General features: G+C 37.8%; 1 protein-coding gene across 5 annotated transcripts in view; it reads left to right on the forward strand.

Moving 5' to 3' along the window:
• TBL1X (transducin beta like 1 X-linked) overlaps positions 1-17504 on the forward strand; it is a 209692-nt gene extending 192188 nt beyond the window's left edge. For 4 of the 5 annotated variants that reach the window (XM_026084471.1, XM_026084470.1, XM_026084473.1 and 1 more), the window contains exons 11-17: positions 881-941; positions 5244-5365; positions 6858-6932; positions 9348-9475; positions 10663-10828; positions 11905-12006; positions 13111-17504. In XM_026084471.1, the coding sequence (XP_025940256.1) occupies positions 881-941; positions 5244-5365; positions 6858-6932; positions 9348-9475; positions 10663-10828; positions 11905-12006; positions 13111-13137 (681 nt within the window). In that variant the 3' untranslated portion in view covers positions 13138-17504. The remainder of the gene's footprint in view (positions 1-880; positions 942-5243; positions 5366-6857; positions 6933-9347; positions 9476-10662; positions 10829-11904; positions 12007-13110) is intronic. The other variant, XR_003256435.1, reaches the window with a different exon arrangement.
• Positions 17505-20800: the final 3296 nt, after the last annotated feature.

Raw genomic sequence — 20800 nt, forward strand, 5'->3', positions numbered from 1 at the left:
GTTACAGTGAGATGTATTGCCTGCATCCCTTTCCATCAACTTACAAAGGGATCCTGGGGAAACTCGCTCAGACCTGTACATCTGACTTGTAGATGAATCCTGTATTTTCACGTATTTGTGAAAGTGGAAACTTAGAGTTATATTCATTTAATACTGACTTATATGCAGCTACACTTATCTCCCAGTGGTAGTTCCATTATCCTGGCAAACTTACTTTCCCCATAACAGCAGTGATTCTTTAGATGATCTATAATCAGCAAGATGAGACATCCTCAATTTATTCTCTGGAAGTATATGGTCCTAATAAATTGACAATTCACTCATTAGATAGTATTCAGTTCTGCAGGGGGGTTGCTTAAGTATGCTGTAAGTATGGATTAAACCTGCAGTAAAGAAATTACACTTTAGTTTGTCCCACCACAGTGGTAGCAAGATAAACATTTCACATGGTAATTTAATTGTTATAAATGTAGTATCACTAAGTTTTGTAATAGAATTCAACTTGCATCTTAGAAAAGGGAAAAAGTCTACTTTAAGGAAGATGGTAACTGAAACAGCTGTAACAAAATGCTTATAAAAATTGTTAGTATTGTCTTCTAACATTATCCAGAGAAAACATGCGCATACTCAGTAGTTACATTACTTCCTCTGTAGGGGGGATACTTTTATATCTACACGTAGGTTATTATTCTGTAATATTTGGAAGAGATTTCTGTTTATTCAGCTATGCAGTATACAAGACTCTCTGCAGTCAATAATTTTATCAGCCCGTCTTTTAGAATTGCTCCTCGGTGAGGGCTCTCTCTCTCTTTGTTTTGCTGTTAATCTCTGAGCTGAATCATCACTAATCTTTCTTTTTCCCCCTTCTCTCCGGATACAGACAACAATAATTTGGGATGCTCACACAGGGGAAGCTAAACAGCAGTTTCCTTTCCATTCAGGTAATTTCTGTGTAACTCTTGATAGTAAAATGAAATGCACTTTTTAATTTTGTCAATCTGACGTATCCTTTTGTAAAAATGTATCTGCCAGATCTGTAATCTGAATTATGAACTAAGGTTTTTGTGCCATAACTACCCTGAGTATCATGGCTTGTGGGTTTATCTTTTTTTCAGAAAGATGGGGTTCTGTGAGAATCAGCTGTGAAAGTAAAAGTAAACTCTAAGAGAAGATTTATACACCAGCTGTGCCTGCCTAACTAACTGATTCTATCAGTACTATGTGCTTGAATAGTATCAAGGCTAAAATGGCGTCTTATAAAGACACTTTTCAGTGGAAACCTCTGGGATCTCTTCCACTCTTCCTGCTAAAGCTCTTGTTGCAATGAAGCTGACTTCAGACAGAAGCAGATGTAGATCTCTCAAAAGTTTACATGCACCCCTGCAAACACGAAGGTCCTCAGGAATTTCTCAGCTTTTAAGTTTGACTTGAAGTGTAGTTCTTTTGTATTTGGTTTGTCTAATTATCAGAAATCAATTGCCAGCTCTGAGAGTCAAAACCTCCCTGCACCAAAACCTTATTTGGACAGTCATTCATAGATCTTGTCTTCTTCCAGAAGACAGGAGACACCCCAGGTACTGAGTAATCTTGAGTAACATGTAATCATTAATGTAATCTTAAATTCACTTGAGACCAGCCTGGTTGACTGAATTCATAATCCAAACTTGATAAGTTGTCACAGTAAAATATTTTTATGGGGCATAGGTAAACTGAGATTATAATTACCAAAACATTCCAGATTCTGATGCTAGAAATACTGTAGTCTTCCTGTGTAACTGTTGTAACCAACTAATTCATTTTTAAATACAGCAGGCTTACACAAGGTGCTTAATGGTGTTTAAAAACATACATTTTCCTACTCATATAAAAACTTTTAATTCCCACATGCTTTTCAAGTGAACCGCTAGTTCTCATTCTTACATTCTCACAGATGTTATTAATATGCAGTAGCAATAGAAACAGCAATTCAACAGAAGACACAGAGTATGTCTATGCACACAGCAGATCCACACTCTGCATTGTGTCTTTCATCTTCTCAGTTATTAGTTCAACTGTGAGTTTGGAGGAGTCAGTGTCTGTTGACAGATTTTCTCATTGTGGCATTTATTTATCATAGCTGTTTCACAGGAGCAAACTTTGCACAGTATAGTGGTGTAGTTAATGAAATTCCAAGGCCTACTAATCCCTAATTATTGGTCTAAGTAGGTGTGTATTCAAAACATAGTTGCCCTTTCAGAATGACGTTCACTGAAATTTAACTGTCTACAGGAATGATGTGCATCATGAACACATCACTCCCATTCTCCTTTTAGCTAATTGAAAGCTTGACTACATCTTCCAGTGCAATGTACCAAAGTCCATCTGCATTATTAGACTGCAAAAAATAATATTATTACATGTGCTGTTCATCTTTAGGCCATAAGACATCGTTGAAGTGGGGATGTGAAGAGACTAACATTTTTTTAATTTCAAATGTGCTTTCATAGTGAATTAAAGGAGTTAGTTATTAAGTAAATTGTTGATAGGTCAAAAATATAGGTCCAGTAGCCCCTTAAAATCTTTGCCCTCAAGCAAGCAGGAATCTTTGTCCTCACAGGAGTCTAAAGCCACAAAGACCTCACCTTGTCCTCCTTGCATCACTTATTCACCAGAACAAAGTAATAACAAATTATTTACCATATCTGGGATCTGAAAACCTTGTCTAAATAAGGATTAAGAGGTGGCATTTTAACAACTAAAACTGTAGTCTAGACAGAGTACAGTCCTCTTAACACATATTCATGAGACATACTTCTTTAAAGTCTAGAAATAGCTGGCCTAGGTATAATGTAAAATTTTTACTTTCGGCTCCTTTAAAACAACTTGTTTAGGTTACACACATATGGACAAAACTGTCATCTTAGAGACTGTCATCTTAAGCGAGACTCCTTTGTCTAAGTCTTGAAGACCTCCATATCATTGATGTTCCCATGTAACTTTAGGGTTTTATGGTCCAGATATGTAAGTATGTGGATAAGTAGCTCACACCTAAGGTTTCATTATTCCATTGCAAAGTTTTAGTGGCCATCAGAGGACATTCAATCAAAAAAACATATTCACAGAGCTTATTTCTTTAAAGTGGAGTGAAATAATCCACATTTCACATCTACCGATAGAAGCATACTTATACATATGCACCCAGGAACAAATTTTAAGTTGTACAGTAAAAGGTATTTGTCCCATCCAGTTTTAGACATATAACTTAAGTGCTCTGAATCACTCTCTGCGGATGTTTAACTCTCTCCACTTTTGAACTTCTAATTCTAAATCACACATAAATTTGATGAGTAAAAGTTTAAATTAACTGACCATTACTGTAACATTTTATTGTTCATATTTATTTTAGCAGCATTTCTTCAGGTTTGTTACTGCTTTTATTAGATGGCATTCTAATTGCTTTTAAGCAATTGGCTAGTAACCTGTGTGTTTGGAGATGCTTCTTTGGTAATCAGATTACTTTCATCAAAAACTATGTTTGGTAGTTTTTTCCAGACCATTTTACATTATGATTTATCCAATAAACATATGATTAAATACACCAATAAATAAATCAGCATTAATTATCAACACTCTATGATTCAAATTATGCTGTATTACAAATCCATCACTTTAGGTGCCAATAGCTCTCAGAAAATTAGTTTTGGATTCATATATATCATACTAGGTATTAGCCCTGAAGGCATATTGCTACTAATGAAGATAGATCTTTTGTTTGCTCTGAAACAGTAATACAAAGCTTTGCAGCATAAAAAGAAAAACAGGCAGTTAGAGAAATAAAATTCTTCACTGTTTCCTGATCCCCATTCATGCTGATCAGAAGTCACAGCAGTAATCTGCCTTACACACAATTTCCTTTATATTTCTGCAATGTAGAAATTCCTTACCTGTCACACAGAATTATTGAGCTATTTCATTAATATTCTAAAAAATACTTGTATTTGAAACAATTTCAGCCCTCACTTCTCATTTAAAGAGCTATCTAGTGATTCAGAAAGTGACATAGTTCAATCTCATTTTGTGGTTCAAGAAAATTACAACAGGAAAAAAGCATATTTAAATGTAATATGTTTGGCAGAACAGATGTCTTTTCACCTTTTTACTATAAAAGTATTTCCCTGTAAATATTTTTGAATAAGGAATTTTTTGTTTTCATTTTAATGGTAAACCTGCACTGTATTGTTGACAGAGATTTTTTTTTTTTGCTTCTTAAATGCTAGTCTCATTCTGACAGACCCATTTATAACAACGTGTGCTGGTAATGAAAATTCCTCTATTTTGGCAAATCTTATTCCATCCTCTGGAGGGCAGCTAAACACTTTTCCTGAGGGAAAAAACAAGAAGCAGTTATAGAAACACACACAAGCTGTATGTCAGGAGTTCCCACGTATTTGCTCCTGTGCGTGCTTTTGCTCTGCAATGACTTGCTATGAAAGTTAATGAATTTTTTCATATTTACTGCAGAGTGGGTGTGTGCACACAGCACCAGTTACATGTTCATGTGCTATCTTTGTACAAACTTTCATTAGTTCAATCCTAGTCAATGCAAAACCCTCCACAGAAACTCTTCCTCTGACTTCAGGTAGGCTTAATCAACGTATCTATCTTAAATCAATGCGCAACCAAATTAAACTGTCTGTATGTAGATATGATTAATCCAGATGTGTCTGCACAGAATGAGAGGGCTACATTGGTTTTTGCCTGAAGGTAGTACAAAGCAAGATGGCCACATGCTCCCTCCCTATCCCATGTGTTGGCTCTGGCATTCACAGGACTGTTTTATGAGTTGATTCAATTCTCTAACCCAGCTGAAATTATCCACATTTTCTCTGGGTTAGTTTTCTCCTAGATTCTTAGCTGAACTGGCTGACAGAGGAGTTCACTGAATGCTAGAGATGGCACAAGAAAGAAGCATGCAGCTGGGAGCAGGGAGGGCGAAGGTGGAAGCAGGACTGTTTTGCCCACTCTCGTGTAATTTTACCCAAAAGATCCTCACAAATAGATGTCAAACAAAGCATCCAGATTGCCCATCACAAGAGAAAAAATGAATTGTGCTCCTCAGACAGTCCCTGTCTGGTTGCAGGTGACAGACTCACAACTAGCTTTTAGTCTCTTTGATACAGAGGGGTGACAGAAGCAAAATAATGTGGGATAACTGTTTCTTTGCGGTGTTCTCTAATGCTCCTTCCGTTGTTTGTACTTCACAGCTCCTGCTCTGGATGTGGACTGGCAGAACAACACTACTTTTGCCTCCTGCAGCACTGACATGTGCATTCATGTATGCAGACTTGGCTGTGATCGTCCCGTTAAAACCTTTCAAGGACACACAGTAAGTTAAGTCTAAAATGTTAGTGATAGAGTCACGACAGCACATAACAATGGTGGCAGCTGATGCGTTGAGCAGGGTATTCTAGCACCAAAGGTTTTATATCTCATTGCTTCCCTAAAACCATATTCTTCGGGAGTGACTCACAGCCTGTGAAAAGGGATAAATTGTTCTAAATCTGTTTAGGAGGCAAAACCTGCAGCTTAAGCAATGACACTGTTCATTTGTAGCATGAGCTGCAGATTGAAGGCACATTAATAAATAGGATTTTGTTTTCTACTCTCTTAATTGCCTTTAATAATGAGTGAATGAATAAGGACAGAACAATTTACATCCATTCTTCAGTTTTAGAATCAATTTCATCGAATGAGATCCATTTAAGATGTATTTCACTCCTCTTTTCCCCTCTTCTTTAGTATTTAATGGCTGTCAAAGGCTAGTTTTTCTAGTTTTCATTCATGAGAAAACTGCTATGATATACTGACCTGTAAATTAGATATTAACTCCCAGAGCTATTTATCTCCCCACTGAGGAAAAATTGTACATTTGTAGACTTTTAGCTAGTTTATGTGGTTAAACTGGTATTAAACTGATAATTCCTGACAGATTACTGCACATTCCTATCAACAGATTGATGGGTTTTATTATTATATGAAGTATACCATTTTGCATATGGGCCAAATTTTGACTTCAAATATGTGTGTGCAGTTCCTTTTAACTATAGTTAAAATGGGTAAAGCAAAATGAAAATATTTCCAGTATTATTGTCTCTAAGACCCTGAGCCAGTTCATGCTTTTTAAAAAATAATCTTTCCCTGTTTATAAAATGCTTTTTTCCCTCCTGTTATTATATATGTCTGTCCCTCAAAAAGCAGAGAAAACTTACTGACTATCTAGGGGATACACTAGACTTAGTTAATTACAAAGAGCTGGAAAAACTGATGGAGGAAGAATCATAAAGTACTTAATATTCCGTGCTGGATTTCGTTTCCACATACTGCTCTCTTTAGAAAGATCACAATCATTGTAAAGCTGAGACTAAAGAACAATAAAGTCCACAAAACTGTAACCCTCTTCCCACAGTATTTTCTAGTGCAAATTTGTATCTCCTAGACCTACAGGATATTAACTTAGGAAATATCTGAATTTTAAAAATAATTTAATGCTGCATCATCAGTCCACCTGGTTTTAGGGTTTATTTAAATCCTGGCATTTGAAGAAAGAGGGCATGACAGATTTTGTGCCCGAAAACATATCAGAAGACTGATTGTGCGTATCATCCATGAGCACAAGCACAAAATGGTTACTATTCCTAAATGATCCTTAAATAACATGATGTGCAAGCAGCACTGCTTTTCCTCACCCATAGAGCATTGAGGACTGCAGTTCGTGCTTTCACTTGTTGCAGGCATAGACCTTGAGTGCCCTCTGCTGGGTGCCCAGTACAATACGAGTAACCTGAATGTTCACTTTATAAAATCACTCTTTATTTCAGAACGAAGTTAATGCAATCAAATGGGATCCATCTGGCATGCTACTAGCATCTTGCTCTGATGATATGACATTAAAGGTAATTTAGTTTCCATTTCAACTGTTCAAAAGGTAAAAAAAAAAAAAAAAAAAAAGTTATCTCTGTTTTTTAGTCTTCTCCAGAATGGTAGTACTGTATCAGTAAAACTCTTAATGAGCAATAGTTTCATTTTGTCCCATATTTCTTAAAGGTGATGTGAAAAATAAGACTGAACATAGAGAAGTATCCACTGGGAAAAATGAAGCATATTCTCCAAATTAGTGTCAAGATATATAGATATAGATATATGCATCTTCTTGCCTGTCAACAGAAACTCTTTCCCTATGCTAAGCAGTCTATTCATTACACTTTGTAAAGAATATAAAAATAAATAGTTTTTCCTTTGGAGTCTTTCTTCTGAAAGTATTTTTATTAAAGCATTCTGATTTTTTGAAAAGCCCTGGCAAAAACAATGGGACAGGACCGGTACATTCAAAGGTTGCATCAAGCTCACCAAATATCTGAATCGCTCTCTGAAGATACCTGTCTTTATCCATTCACTATATGAGAAGCCTAGGGCAGCTACACTGTGATTTACCTATCTCTGTTAGGTGCCTGAAGATAGGTGGAATTAATCTGGGTTCTGGCACGCAGGTGGCATAGGCTTCTCTACCAGTATAACCAGGCCATTGTGCTTTACTAGCAAAGTATTACTAATAAAGGGAGAGTCTGGGCTGGCAAAACTACTTTTTACAATAGAGTTTTTTCCAGCCCAAACTTTCCCTCAGTCTTGTTCTCCTTTCCCAACCACATAAAATGAAGGCTATGTCTACATAACTGTATGTTGTAACAGAAAGGCCCTCCCGCTGGACTGCAGAACAGTGCCAACACAGCTATTGTTTTATACTGTTTCCTCTGAGCAAAGCTAACATCCCAAGAAAGATTTGTTTTTGTGGATAGAATTATACCAGTAATACAGATTTCAGTGTTAATTAAGGCTCACACCTCTTTCCACTGTGGATTGACACAGCTAAAATAATAGATATTTATGGCATAAACACAGCCTATGAATAGGAACTAAAACTCAGAGAGCAGCAAAACTTGTAAATGTAGGTAAGACCTAAGTATACATCTGCATTATGAACATTTTCTGTTAATCTGTTCAGTCTTTTTCTGTCTTTGCCACATACCCATCGGGGTTTTAATCCTCCTGGATTCTAGATAGGGTATTCCAGATTATTCACAGAAATGCAAAGTTACAAAAAGTAGGTCTAGAGGAGATTTGAAGGGAGCACCTCAGGACTATAGTATTAAGCAATAATACTCTGCTTAAACATCCTGACCCAGTGATAGTACATTTTTTCTGGTGTCCAGTTCCATACTATGTTTTTAAAACTGCTTTGGCTCAGTGTTGTTGGTACCCAGTTCAAATTTCTGACCACCAAATCTGGCACAAGACCTAATGGTTTTCTATCACTGGCCTAGCCTGTTCTTAAAAACCTTCAGTGATGGAGATTTTCATATCCTCTTCAGGCAAATACTGTTCGTCTTCCATTTTCTTTGGAAATCAGTCCTCTCTGTCTTCATTTTTTTCTCATTTTTGAAGTTCTTGATATTTTTCTACAACTTCCTAGAGCATGTTACCTGTTAGGCATAGAACATGCCTAAGCTTTGTGTAACATTTCCAAAAGTGGACTCAGGTATGCTGCTGAAAATTCAGCATAAGAGCACATCATTTTCCTCATTGTGCAGATTTATAACTAGTGAGCTAAATTATTACTACTTTTTTGATATCTCTCTGAAACTGACTGACTGTAATTTTGGGTTATTTTCCCTGCTGTGAGAGATTAGCTTGTTCTTCTTGTTTTCTTAATTATCTGAAAAAAGACTTACTAAATATCCTGCCATATCTATTCAGCATATTCTTTGTCTCATACTAAAGTATTTAGCCACACAACACTGCATAAATAGCAGATTTTGTTCCATCATCCATGCTGTTAAAAACATCAGGAAAACAAGTGGAGTTTTGGAGGAAAAGGAAAATCCAACATGAGTATTGACTGGTATAAGAGAAAACTAGATTTTAAGCAGTCATAGGGACTCTATTCTCATTCTTTAAAATAACTGCTATTGCAATCTATGACTTAAGTTCAATTTCTCTGAATAGAACATCTTCAGCTTCTGTGAAAATACAGGTATAGGCTATGGACAGTATGATAACTGTCTAGTTCTTCTGACCTTATTGAATAAATACTATTAAAAGTGTATCAGTTTCCCCTAATGTGGTTATTCTAACATGTGTGCATTATAGGTGCCAAACTGCTGTGTTAATAAACTCAAATTAAGTTATGCTTGTGTATCTAGATATTAAATAAAGAAATGTCAAGAATAACACATAAAGAAGACAGAAATAATTTAGCTGAGAAGAGATTAGTAACATTGCCATTCTTCTCCTTCGTAATTACTCTGACATAGATTTGGAGTATGAAACAAGATACCTGTGTACATGATCTTCAGGCTCACAGCAAAGAGATTTATACTATCAAATGGAGTCCTACAGGACCAGGCACCAGCAATCCAAACTCCAACATCATGTTAGCAAGGTAAAAATACACCTCTTCCTCTTGCCTACCAAGAAAAAGGAGCATCTTTCTGACATATAATTCTACTGTTATCATGATGTCACTCTTCCTGCAGACAATTCCAGTAAGCCATCTGCAGATAATATTAAAAAGTGGCTGTGCTTGTAAATCAGGGGAGTAGATACAAAGGGAAAGAAAACATATTTGGAAAAGGAAGAAGAAAAAGAAGGAAATTTGAGTCATGTTATTTAATTTTTCAGCTGTCTCAATATAAAGATAGTAAATGTGGCATTGCATCTTCACGTTTGGCAGCTGGTTGTTATAAATGAATATATTTAATGAGACAGATGGCAGCCTATTAAAGCATTTGGAGTGTGTTCTAACAAGGGTCATGCAGCTCACCTGTGCAGATACTGACAATTTTTATAGCCTTGTTAACTAACAGAGAAAAGCTTGGATACTTTTTAAACTTCCACGTAAAAATTAATTCAAAATTCTTCTTTCAGTTTAGGAAATACGTTTACATGTAGGAATGCCAATTGATGGTAGTACCATTGGATTAACAAATCAGTTTGTGATGTCTTTAGTTCAGGAAAGAGTTGTATCTAATTTGATTAATTTATTTTGCCCCTCTGTCTGGAGAGGACAGGGCAAGGGATAGGGAAGAACTTTGCTTTCTTGGGGTTGTTCTTCTAATATGGTTATTTTTAATACCAATTACTTCCCTTGTTTTTCCCTAAGCCCACAGTTGGGTATTTAGACAGATTGGAACAAAACATCCCTGAAAGAAAGTGAAAAGAACTTCAATTCTAGAGAATTACATAAAGTTAATTCATTAGATGATACAAATCCATGTTAATGGATGTTAATCCTGTTAATGACAATATATTTTTAACTTCCTCAAAAATAGCAGGTAGAATCTCAAAAAGAGAGAGTCGACCCTGTTTGGGATAGTGATCCGATCCTAGGTACAACATCCCTGGTTATACTCAAGGGTCCACGTACAAAAATTCAGTTCTGTAGATATTGTTCCTGCCATTAAGAAAGTAAAGGCTCTAGTGAACATTAGTCTTTCTGTTTGAAACATTACTTCCTGCTTAGCCAAAAAAAAAAAAAAAATAGTATTTTCTTCAAGTATTTACAATATCAAACTACAAATTGATTAATACCCAAGTTAAGACATGCTTGTGTTTGAATGCTTCTTGCAGTGCTTCATTTGATTCTACTGTTCGGCTGTGGGACGTTGACCGAGGAGTTTGTATTCATACGTTAACAAAACATCAAGAGCCTGTCTACAGTGTAGCTTTTAGTCCTGATGGAAAATATCTAGCCAGTGGGTCCTTTGATAAATGTGTCCATATATGGAATACTCAGGTACTTTTTTGATTCATGTAAAACACATCTGTTTTAGATGGCACATTAGTAGCAAAAACTTAAGTGGAAAATATACATACCTCTGTAGACTGTGCCCTGCCAGCCAAGGTGAACCCGATTGTACTGACTGGTATAAATCCCAGCATAACAGTTGAGTCACTCAGGGGAGTGAGGTGACTGTCCAGAACATTTCTGCTAAGGCTTCTTTGTAGGCTAAAACAATAGCATACATGAAAATAAGTACATCACACTGTGCTATCAGCTTTGTGAAGTAAAGGCATGGGTTGATTCTTAGAAATAAGTGATAACTTATATTCAGTAACACAGTTCAGTTGTGAGTCAGATTCACCTGGCTTATAGTATGCGGTGAAGGGATGATAGATACAAAGGGTGAACAGTTTGGGGATACTCTGGAAAAAAGCGAGGCAATTGGAGGTTTTTCCTCCCAGCCCCAGGAAGCTCTTTTCACTCATGCCTTAGGACCTAAGCCCTGGGAGCAAGCTGAAAGAACTGATCTCTGCTTTCATGTCCACCCAGTTCTTTTCTCCTAATGAGAGTGTTCTGTATGTGATCTGTACAGGCTTAGAAACTTGTGGAAGTACTCCTGTCAGGTTTTTCTGGGCATGGAGATGCCAAATGTGAAAGAAGGTTAGGCACAGAGATGTATACTGCATGAAGAATTGAGGGAAGTCCCAGCCTCCCTCATAGTGGTGGCAGAACTGTCATCAGTGCGCATAGTTCCACAGACAATTCTGGACACTGATACCTCACAGTCTGAATAAACAACAAACTTTAGAGACGACCACCTCAGCCTAATTCCCTAGGCCTTTGCTATTACAGAGTTGACAAAAAGAGATGTTCAAGACACCTGTTGTGAATTGCTTTCTGGTGGACCCTGTTTCTCTTCATTATCAAAGACCAGTCTGCTAACTTCAGCACCTTCATGAGATGACTGTAGTTAGGCGATGCAAATAGCTCCCCCTCACTGCCACTCTCTTCTCTTAATATATTGCCACACTGCAGAGGGAAAAAAGGAATTTCTGTGTCAAACGTTTGTATGCTGTTTTGCTTTGTAGAGTGGAACTCTAGTACATAGCTACAGAGGCACCGGAGGCATCTTTGAAGTCTGCTGGAATGCTAGAGGAGACAAAGTGGGAGCAAGCGCATCAGATGGATCGGTAGGAATCTGTACGCAATGTAAATGTTGGGTGGAAATTACTCCTCTGGAAAGTGTCAACAAAAACACACATGCCTGCCTGCCTGCTCTGGACAGAGGTCAAGGCGTAGACAGCTCAGGACAGAAATAAGCAGAGCTATGGAGTACATTAAAAGTGCCTCCTGTTTTGAAAGGTTTTGAATATTGGGAGATAGTGGTGTTACTCGAAACGAAGAATGCTTGTGGAATAGGTGAATATTGCTGAAGATGGGGAAGACTTTTAAGTACATATTTGATAAGAACAACAGTAGCGTTGTTTCTATCCTTATTATCTTGTCTGTCAAAATTTAACGGAAGTCACGGCAGTCAACTTTCTAATCAATAGTTGTCTTGGGGCTAAGTTTTATCCTGAAGAAGAAATTTACCCTTAAATAGTACCTAAAGGAGGAAATTTTCAGCAGGCTGCACAAAGATTTCCTCATGTGGTAAAGGAGAAATATTGCCTTGGAGAGGCTGATAATTCATTACTATCTTTGCTGTTAATGTTACATTATAAAAATTTCAATTATAGCATTAGCAGCTTGTGAAGGACATGCAGATGTTATAATGCACTCTATAACTTTTTAAATAAGTCTTCTCCATGGTTGGCTGGCATAGCTGTGCTCTAGAAGAGTATTTTTCAAGTTTTTAACCACGGGAGCACCTAGGATGTGATTCAGCTGCCTGAGCTTAGTTGTGATGCCATTTGAGATAGTGCTATGCGTGGCTTCCCAGAACTGCTCCAAATGAATATATTTCTGAAATGGAAGTAGACACTATGTTTAGGCAACTGAATAGAGCCCATAAGCTTATCTGGGGTGTGCAGGGTCACAGCAATGTTTTTAATCTAGTGAAAGCTCAGCTAAATGTTTAATACGTGGTTTTCACTTGTTTCCTCCCATATGGTTTGTTTCCTGGCTTGTGTACATGAAAACAGGTATTTTAGACAAACTGATGTGAAGCTTGGGAGTATGACATGCTGTTTTTTCAGCTGCTGGCTGATCAGCCTTTGTGCTGGGCCATGTATACATATGAATTCCAAATAATCTTCAGAAATGGTTCTTAATCCTGAGTCTTTTCTCTCTAGGTTTGTGTTCTAGATCTGCGGAAGTAAAAGTGAAATGTTTTAGAAGAAATTTCAAATGGACCAGCAGTGAATGTGTGGGGAGAAGCACTCTTCAAAACTATTCTTAACAGCTCCAGAACTGTACGAACTTGAACAAAGTTAGAGTGTACCGTGAAACCAATTCTCCCTGGCCACAGATGTCTAGTATTTTGTCTGTAACCTTCATCAAGGAGTAAAACCACAGTCACTTCAGAGGGGGAGGGAATGGTTTCCACCTGGAACATTCAGCCTTGGAAGCATGAAGCCACCAGCTAGGCATTGCACTGTTTGGTTTGCGTCTGAGAACTTGCTCTGATGGCTGGGAAAAAAAAGCTGTGCCAAAAAATTAATAAACAAAAAAAAAGAAAAATGCTGTGATAAACCAAAAGGGAAAAAAAATCCTCCTCCATGCGGTGTTGTATTTTTTCCTTCCAATTTGGACACTACAGTTGCTCTCCCAAAGGACGTTCAAAGACCAGTTTGTACTGATGAAATGCTCAACTTTGTAATCACAACACTTTCTATTTTCTAGACTACTTTTTTTGTTCAGTGGTTTTTCTATCAGCTGGAATATTATAGCCTGGAGGATCCTAGGCTTAGGACAAAGCTTTTGTTTTCCTTTTATTTTTCCCTTCCACTCCCAACTTCTCCTTTCTTTTTTTTTCCTTCTCTTTCTTCTTACCCTTTTTTTCTTTTTTCCCCGTATGCCCATAGTAGATGCAGCCAGGTGGACATGACAATGACAATTTTTGACAGACTGCTTCTCCTCTCTTCTCTCTCTCTCTCTTTTTCTTCCTTTCTCTCCGTTTAAAAGAAAAAAAAACCTCCATGCTTCAGATCTTAGCGTCTCAAGGGCACTTTCAGCAAATTGTGTAATAAGTGCTTTATATAAGAATGCAGTGCTGGGGAAGATTTTTACAGGAGAAAGATGACTTTTAACAGAAAGAACCCAGTGTATTTTTGGAAAAAAATATTTTTTATGTTAAACACAGTTTTAAAAGCCTAAAATGGCCACCAAATGTAGACCAGTTGTGTAATTCAAGTAAAAAGAATGACACAAACAGAATCCAAGGAACATGAAAGGTGCAGTATCCTTTTTCTCTTCTCTCTCAGAAAGTGCTGTAAGAAAAAATGCCATTTGATACAAAAAATGCCAGTCATTTATTAAGAGTCCTCTTCCAGCAGCCAGACATTTACATAGTCTAATTTCAAATTTGTGGCTGTTTGATGATGTAAAAGAAATCCATAAGTTTTGAGACTATACACTTATCCTCAGTAATGAAAGGAAAACAGTTGTATATCCCCTCTCCTCTGTGAACAGTTCCAAGTTCATGTAGACCATGGGTCTGGCTGCCACTGGTCATGCTGAGCAGTGCTGACCTCCACTATTCATCCCATTCAACTGTTTCTAATCCAGTAAGTCAGTGGGATTTTATCACTGACTTAATGGGATCAGTTGGACCAAGAAATGTTGACTGTGCTTATCACTGTTAACTAATGGACTCTTGCCAAGCTCCTGTCCATCTGTGGTGAGCACACCTAAAATAGGCTCTTCCATTGCATCTGGCAGCATGTCATGCAGCTGTCACCCTCAGCTGCACGTTCTCGTGCTCTGAAGAAAGCTCTGGGTCTGCACTTGAAGGTTCACTGTCTGTCCAGGCACAGTGCGGTGCTCAGAAGACAACATAGATCTCTACGTTAGGTGCGGACATGAGAAATGATATATAAATTATTTCTCGACATATATACCACTATAAAGTTATAGTGGGTGAAATGATCAGAATGACAATAAAGACTTTCTAAGTGCTGCTTCTCCAATTTGGACATGATTTCCCTACTGCAAGTTAAAGACATCTGCAGTGATGCCTACTGAAGATTTCTTTGCTGTAAGAGCAAACGATGGATGCAAAAAAGGCACATTATAAGCAAGCCGTAGGCAGAGTTTATTGACAGTGCTGTAAACCGTAGGGCAGCTGCGAGGTGGTGGCCATTATTTAGATAAGTCCTCAGAGTGATCTGAGTCATACTGGTATCCACTCCAGCTCGCAGGCTAGGTTAGGATTTGTAGTATGCAGAGCAGCAAGCAAACAGAAAACCCCCTTAAAATCACGTAGCACAAAAGCTGCGATTTCTGTAACGCGGAATCTTCCCTTCAATTTGACCCCAGCTGCTGAAGTGGTGATTTGATCTGAGCAGAAACAAAACCAGGCCCATAATGTTGAAATGGTGGTGCAAAACCTGCCAAGCATCTTGGCATCGTGGAGTTCATACTACATTTTTTCTCCTTTGTTTTCCTCTCTTTACACTCGTATCTGTACAATATCTTAGTCTTTTCAGTGGAACTAGCCACTGCCAGCTTCAGCCTTTTTTCTTCAAGATACACATTTGAAAAGAAAAAACTAATGAGAATAAATAACTGCTAAAAGGGTTACTTAGTCCTGAGGTGAAACCATTTATGTGGGATTTTGGTTATTAATTACAGTTAGGCTTGTTTATAATTTATATCAAAGAATTGGACACTGGAAGGTATCAAGGATTATTTTTGGTGTTAAATGTGTCTATGTGTTGTTTTTAGTTTTGTGCTCCAAGAGCATGACTGTAGATGATCACGTGACAGTTTTGCACTGTTTTATAATAACCACGTGTAACTACTAATTTAAAGTCACTACCTAAAGAAAGAATACTTATTAGAAGAGAGACTTGAATTTAATACAAAGGTTTAATGTGGTTTTATAAAGCACGGTTGAGTTGATGATTTGATTAGAATCATTGCATGTAGACGGTTCACTTCCTAACTTGTACAGGAGTTTGTGGTCATGTTTCCGAGAAAAACAAGCAAAATCTCCCTTTCTGCAGGACAGTGGAAGACAGGCTGGACGGGGCGCTGCTTTTCAATCTGCCCCTTGTGTAACACTTGAATAGCAAACCTCAGGACTCAAAGAGAGCAGGTTGCTCCTTCTGAGTTCAGCTGTGCCATGTGGCTGTCTGGTTACAGAGCCCAGGTTTTGTAATTTTTCCAAGAATAGCTACTGTAGATAAGTCCGCAGTGTCGAAGATGTGTGTTTCTTTTTTCTTTTTATTTTTTTTAACTTCTCAGTGAGAACACCATCTTTCCCCTGCCAGTCTGCATGGAGGTAAGAAGCCACGAGAAACGCAGTTTCAAAATGAGCTGGTTTACAGTGCCTACCTGTGAGAGAAGCTGCCATTCCAGTGAAGAATTCCCTATACAGACCATCAGATTTGAAAGCAGCATTTGCAAAAAGCTGAGAAAATTCACCTTTCTTCCCCTCCCCCAGCCTCTAAAGTGGGAAAATCCCCAAAGGTATTGTAGTAGATAGTCTTCCAGTAAAATGAGGGCAGCTAATGAGATGAAGGAAAGCAAAAGCTGTGATTGCAAACGCTAGTTTTAGGCAAGTGGGCTTGTTTCTCTAGGCCATGGGCAATGGGGAGAGAAGCTCTGCCAGGGCTTAGTTCAAAGTGGAAATCGAAGCCTGGATGTTCAGATTTGCCCTCGTGCGAGCTCTCGCTTTTCTCCACTTCTGCAGCGGTGTCCCTAGGCTAACGTTACCTTTTATGACTGCCCCTGTGGGACAGAATAGCATGAAGCAACAGGCTGGTGGACCTGAGCAATTTTTTCACACAATATTTTGATAATTTTGTTTGTAGTTCTTACCAATGGAAGAGAAATTGAAAAACCTAAGAGACCAAACTGAATTGTGAAACCATCAAGAGGCTTACTGGAATTTTATCTTTGCTGGCTGTCTGGAACTGGCCTTGAAGTGAAAAAGACAGTTTCTGAAAAAACACTCAGCTCCATGGGTTAGAAGGATACTGAATCTTTTATGTAGAAAACACTGGGTCCCTTATGGGGCACTAAAAGGCCTGACTTACAGGGTTACACACACATTAACCCCATGCTACATCTTAGAAATTTCCTTTTAATTTGTTTAAAAAGAGAAAAAATAGCTAATTTTAGAGCTAAGTGAAGTGCACTTTGTCAAATGTAAGGGTCTGCTTTGTTTTTGGGTTTCTTTTTTTCTTTTTTCCTTTTTAATTTTTCCTCCTTTTTTCCTCCTTTTGCCTTTAAAAGAAAATGTGGTTCTTTGTCGATTGCAGAAATGTTCTTTCAGCCACTCACTGAAATTCTGAATTCTGGCTTCTGCAGTTTTTATTGTCTGTGTCAGACTTGCAGCCAGACTTGGTTCTCATTTCAGCATTTCCCAGGTTCTGTTGAAACAACATCAACCCCTTATTTTGTTTCTCCCCCACCCACACTTTCTTCAAATTCACCTTGTGTATTGTAGCTCATTTGTTTTAAGGAGAGAATCAACAGATCATATTCAGTGTCTTGAATAAATTGCTATATTTTGATATTAGAGAACTCTGTGTGTGTTGTTCCTTATTCTTTCTTGACTATTTTGCATTCTGCGTTTAAGAGTTGGGGGAAATTAAATTTTCACACGTTTATTGTTCAGTTTTACTTTTCCCAAATGATTCATTTATTGGAAATCCCTCATTTTAAAGGGAGCAAAAACGTGAATTACTAAACATTGACAGCTAGTAAGGAACCACCTTCAGTAAGACCGGGTTAAAGTACTTTTAAAAAAAAAGTTTCCTCAGCAGAAAGTTTCTCCAGATAAAATAAATTTGTCTCTAAGCTGATCTAGATAAATTGTTAATTCTTCAAGGCCTTACATTCAATGAGTTGCTTGCGCACTTGATCATAATGCAGGAGGGTGCACGTGCTTCGCTATACAAACCAGGGAGGTTTTTAAAGGACGTTAGAGTGTTCCAGCTCATGCAACGGGGTTATAGGTCTTCTTCCATTCCGCTATAACTAGAAGTGTTTAGAAAAGAGGGATACCCCGTCTCCCAGCATTACCAATACACTGGAGCAAGACAGGAGCTCCCATGGGCACCCTCTAATAGCTCCTCCATCCTGCTGGGGCCTCATGACACTAACAATTCCCAGATACAATGATTATTTTTTATTCCACAAAATAGTACCCACACTACCTTATGGGGTGTCAACATGGAAGTGTGGGATTTTTGTTTTGTGACAGTGTAACACTGAGTCAATTCATCTAAGCCAAGGCTAAAAGATTGTCAACAGCCTTCAAAAGGAGCTACCACCCAGACCCACACAGGGTCTTATGTGTCACATCATCTGACTTAGATATTTAAGGACCTAGAGTGTACGCTGATGACTTGCACAGTATCACATAATCCAATACTCAAAAAAGAGAAAATGCTTCTTTTTGTGCAGTTTTTCACAGTCCATACTATCAAATATGCAGGACATTAATATACAATTAATTTCCTGTAATTGTATTATTTTAAAGCAATAGGACGGATATTTTTATTCACCTCTCACAAGACCACTAACCACCAGCAGTCTTCATAACAGTTCCTCAAAATAAAGAATGTGAGAGCTAGGGAGAAAGGAGATGATAGCTATCACGGGCTAAAGCTTTAACAGCACTATGTAAAAGCTGTGACTTTACCCACTCCTTAAGTCAATGCTATATTATAGTCCTACTTTTACTCACATAATTTCCAGCCGTATTTCAAGAAAATGTAATACTGTCAAAATAACACTGTAATCTAGTTTTCATTTGTTTATCCTATAAATATTTACTTACAAACAATTTGACAAGTAGCACTTGAAGTATTGAGCAATCCTAAATGCTTTGCTTCTTGCTTCTGTCAGAGTGCGATCCAATAAAAGGATATTTGTTAGAGCTATTCTGTGAAGATGTTGTATTGCAGCACCTCACTCAGAACCACTTATTTCCTTGCCATCTTTCTATGTGTCATTTTCCATAAAGGGAAAGATCAGTGACATCCATTAAGAGTGCATACAACTTCATATCTAAGCCCCATGCTCTGAAAAGCATTTTTTTAAAGCTTTGAAGTCTCGTAAGTGAAGAAATGACTCATTTGGCAAGGAATTTATCATCCTTGCTGACTCTTTTCCCAACAGGAAGGAAGATCTTTGCTTCCTTAGAGATAGTTCTTTTCTACTTCCTTTGGAATATATTCACAAAACAAAAAGAATACAAAACCTAATAAGCACAGGAAAACAGCTATATCCTCTTTTCCTGCTGCAAGATCTAACATCTTTTACCCTCATAGAAGAACTCTTGACTTCAGTGTGTAAATCACTACTGTCTATTTCAATACAAAGGATCGGGAAAAAGATTCTACTCATTTGTTTCCAAGTCCTTCCCATTAAAACTGGGACAAAATTGGCATCCTAGCCCTTCGTTAGAGTAATTCATTACAGTAAGAAATGCACAACAAATAAGAAAGGATTCAGTTGAGAAGCCCTGACATTCTGGAGTCCTAAAACTCAAAATTATTTCTCTAGGTTTCCAAATGACTTCTCTAAAAGTCAATGGAGTCAACAGAAAACTACACCACAACATACTGGGTTGCAGTTCCTGAAAAAAATTTTTATAGTTTCTTAGAGGACTAGACATAAAGGTCAAACCCTTAGAGGGATTTTTTTGAGACTTCTGCAGTCCTCACAGTCATGGTGTCCTGACAGAGTGGTTGAAAGAGGTTTTGAGTCATTACAGAAAATACCTTCAGTTACTACATTTAAGGTAGATGGATTCATAGTCGAACACCAGAAGAACACCCAGGAATACCAGAAGTCCACATGGAAACGTCAGCACTGTGATGTTACCACTATTGTAGGTCCTAGGCGTGGATGCTTTTCAGATTCTTTTCTGGAGGCTACTTTGGGGAGAATCTTGAGAAATTTGTCCAATAAGATCACCACGTCTAATTATCCACCCATGGCCTTCCTTCAACATAGATGACACAGGCAGAGCGCCTCCAGGTCAGTCAGCCCACACAGACACACAGCTACAGATAGAAGCTCCTTTTGTTCATATCCACATTAAAGGTCCAGGTCTCATGACTTGGACAGGGAATACAGACAAGAGCAATTAAAAATCAAATCTTTCCAATCTACCAACTTCTTGAATCCTACTGTTTCAGTATAGAGACATTTCTGAAGGTTGGCATAAGGCCTAAAATAATTTTTTCACAGACAAGAAACATCAGATCATGACAAAGAAAATCCTAGATCTCCTAAATAGATTGGTTAAAAAAAAACTGATACAAAAAAGAAAATGTTCTGGACTCTCTGCCAGGGTCTGCAAAAGATCCATAGATTCAGCTATATATCTGCAGAAGCAAAACTGGAAAACTGTTGTTGGCATTGGAATAACCACCATCGCTCATCACTGCAGAAATTCCCTGAGACCTCCTGAGATTGGTGAAGCTAACACAAGATTAGCTGCATACATCACTGATGACCTGCTACCAATAAAAATCATTCCTATTAATACAAAACACTGACCTTCAGCCTGTTTTTCCTTCTGCAATGTCAATCAAGCTAGTAAAAATGATCCGAGCTCGGATGGGGAGAGGGGGACTATTCTATGCTCATTCCTAAGCAAAGAATTTCTCCCATAGCTTTCCTAGGAAACTGCATTCTGACCTCTCTTTACATAAAATTAACTTTAAAAAAAGGCTCTGGTCCATTTCTAGAGCCAGTCCTCTGTGATAAACCTATTCCAACACAAACCGAACTCACAGAGGCACCTCTAGCAGAAAAGAAAAAAAAATCGGCTTATTGCCAAATAACCCTTCCTTTCTG

The sequence above is a fragment of the Apteryx rowi genome, unplaced genomic scaffold (genome assembly GCF_003343035.1).
Source record: "Apteryx rowi isolate R43461 unplaced genomic scaffold, aptRow1 scaffold_640, whole genome shotgun sequence".
NCBI classification, from domain to species: domain Eukaryota; kingdom Metazoa; phylum Chordata; class Aves; order Apterygiformes; family Apterygidae; genus Apteryx; species Apteryx rowi.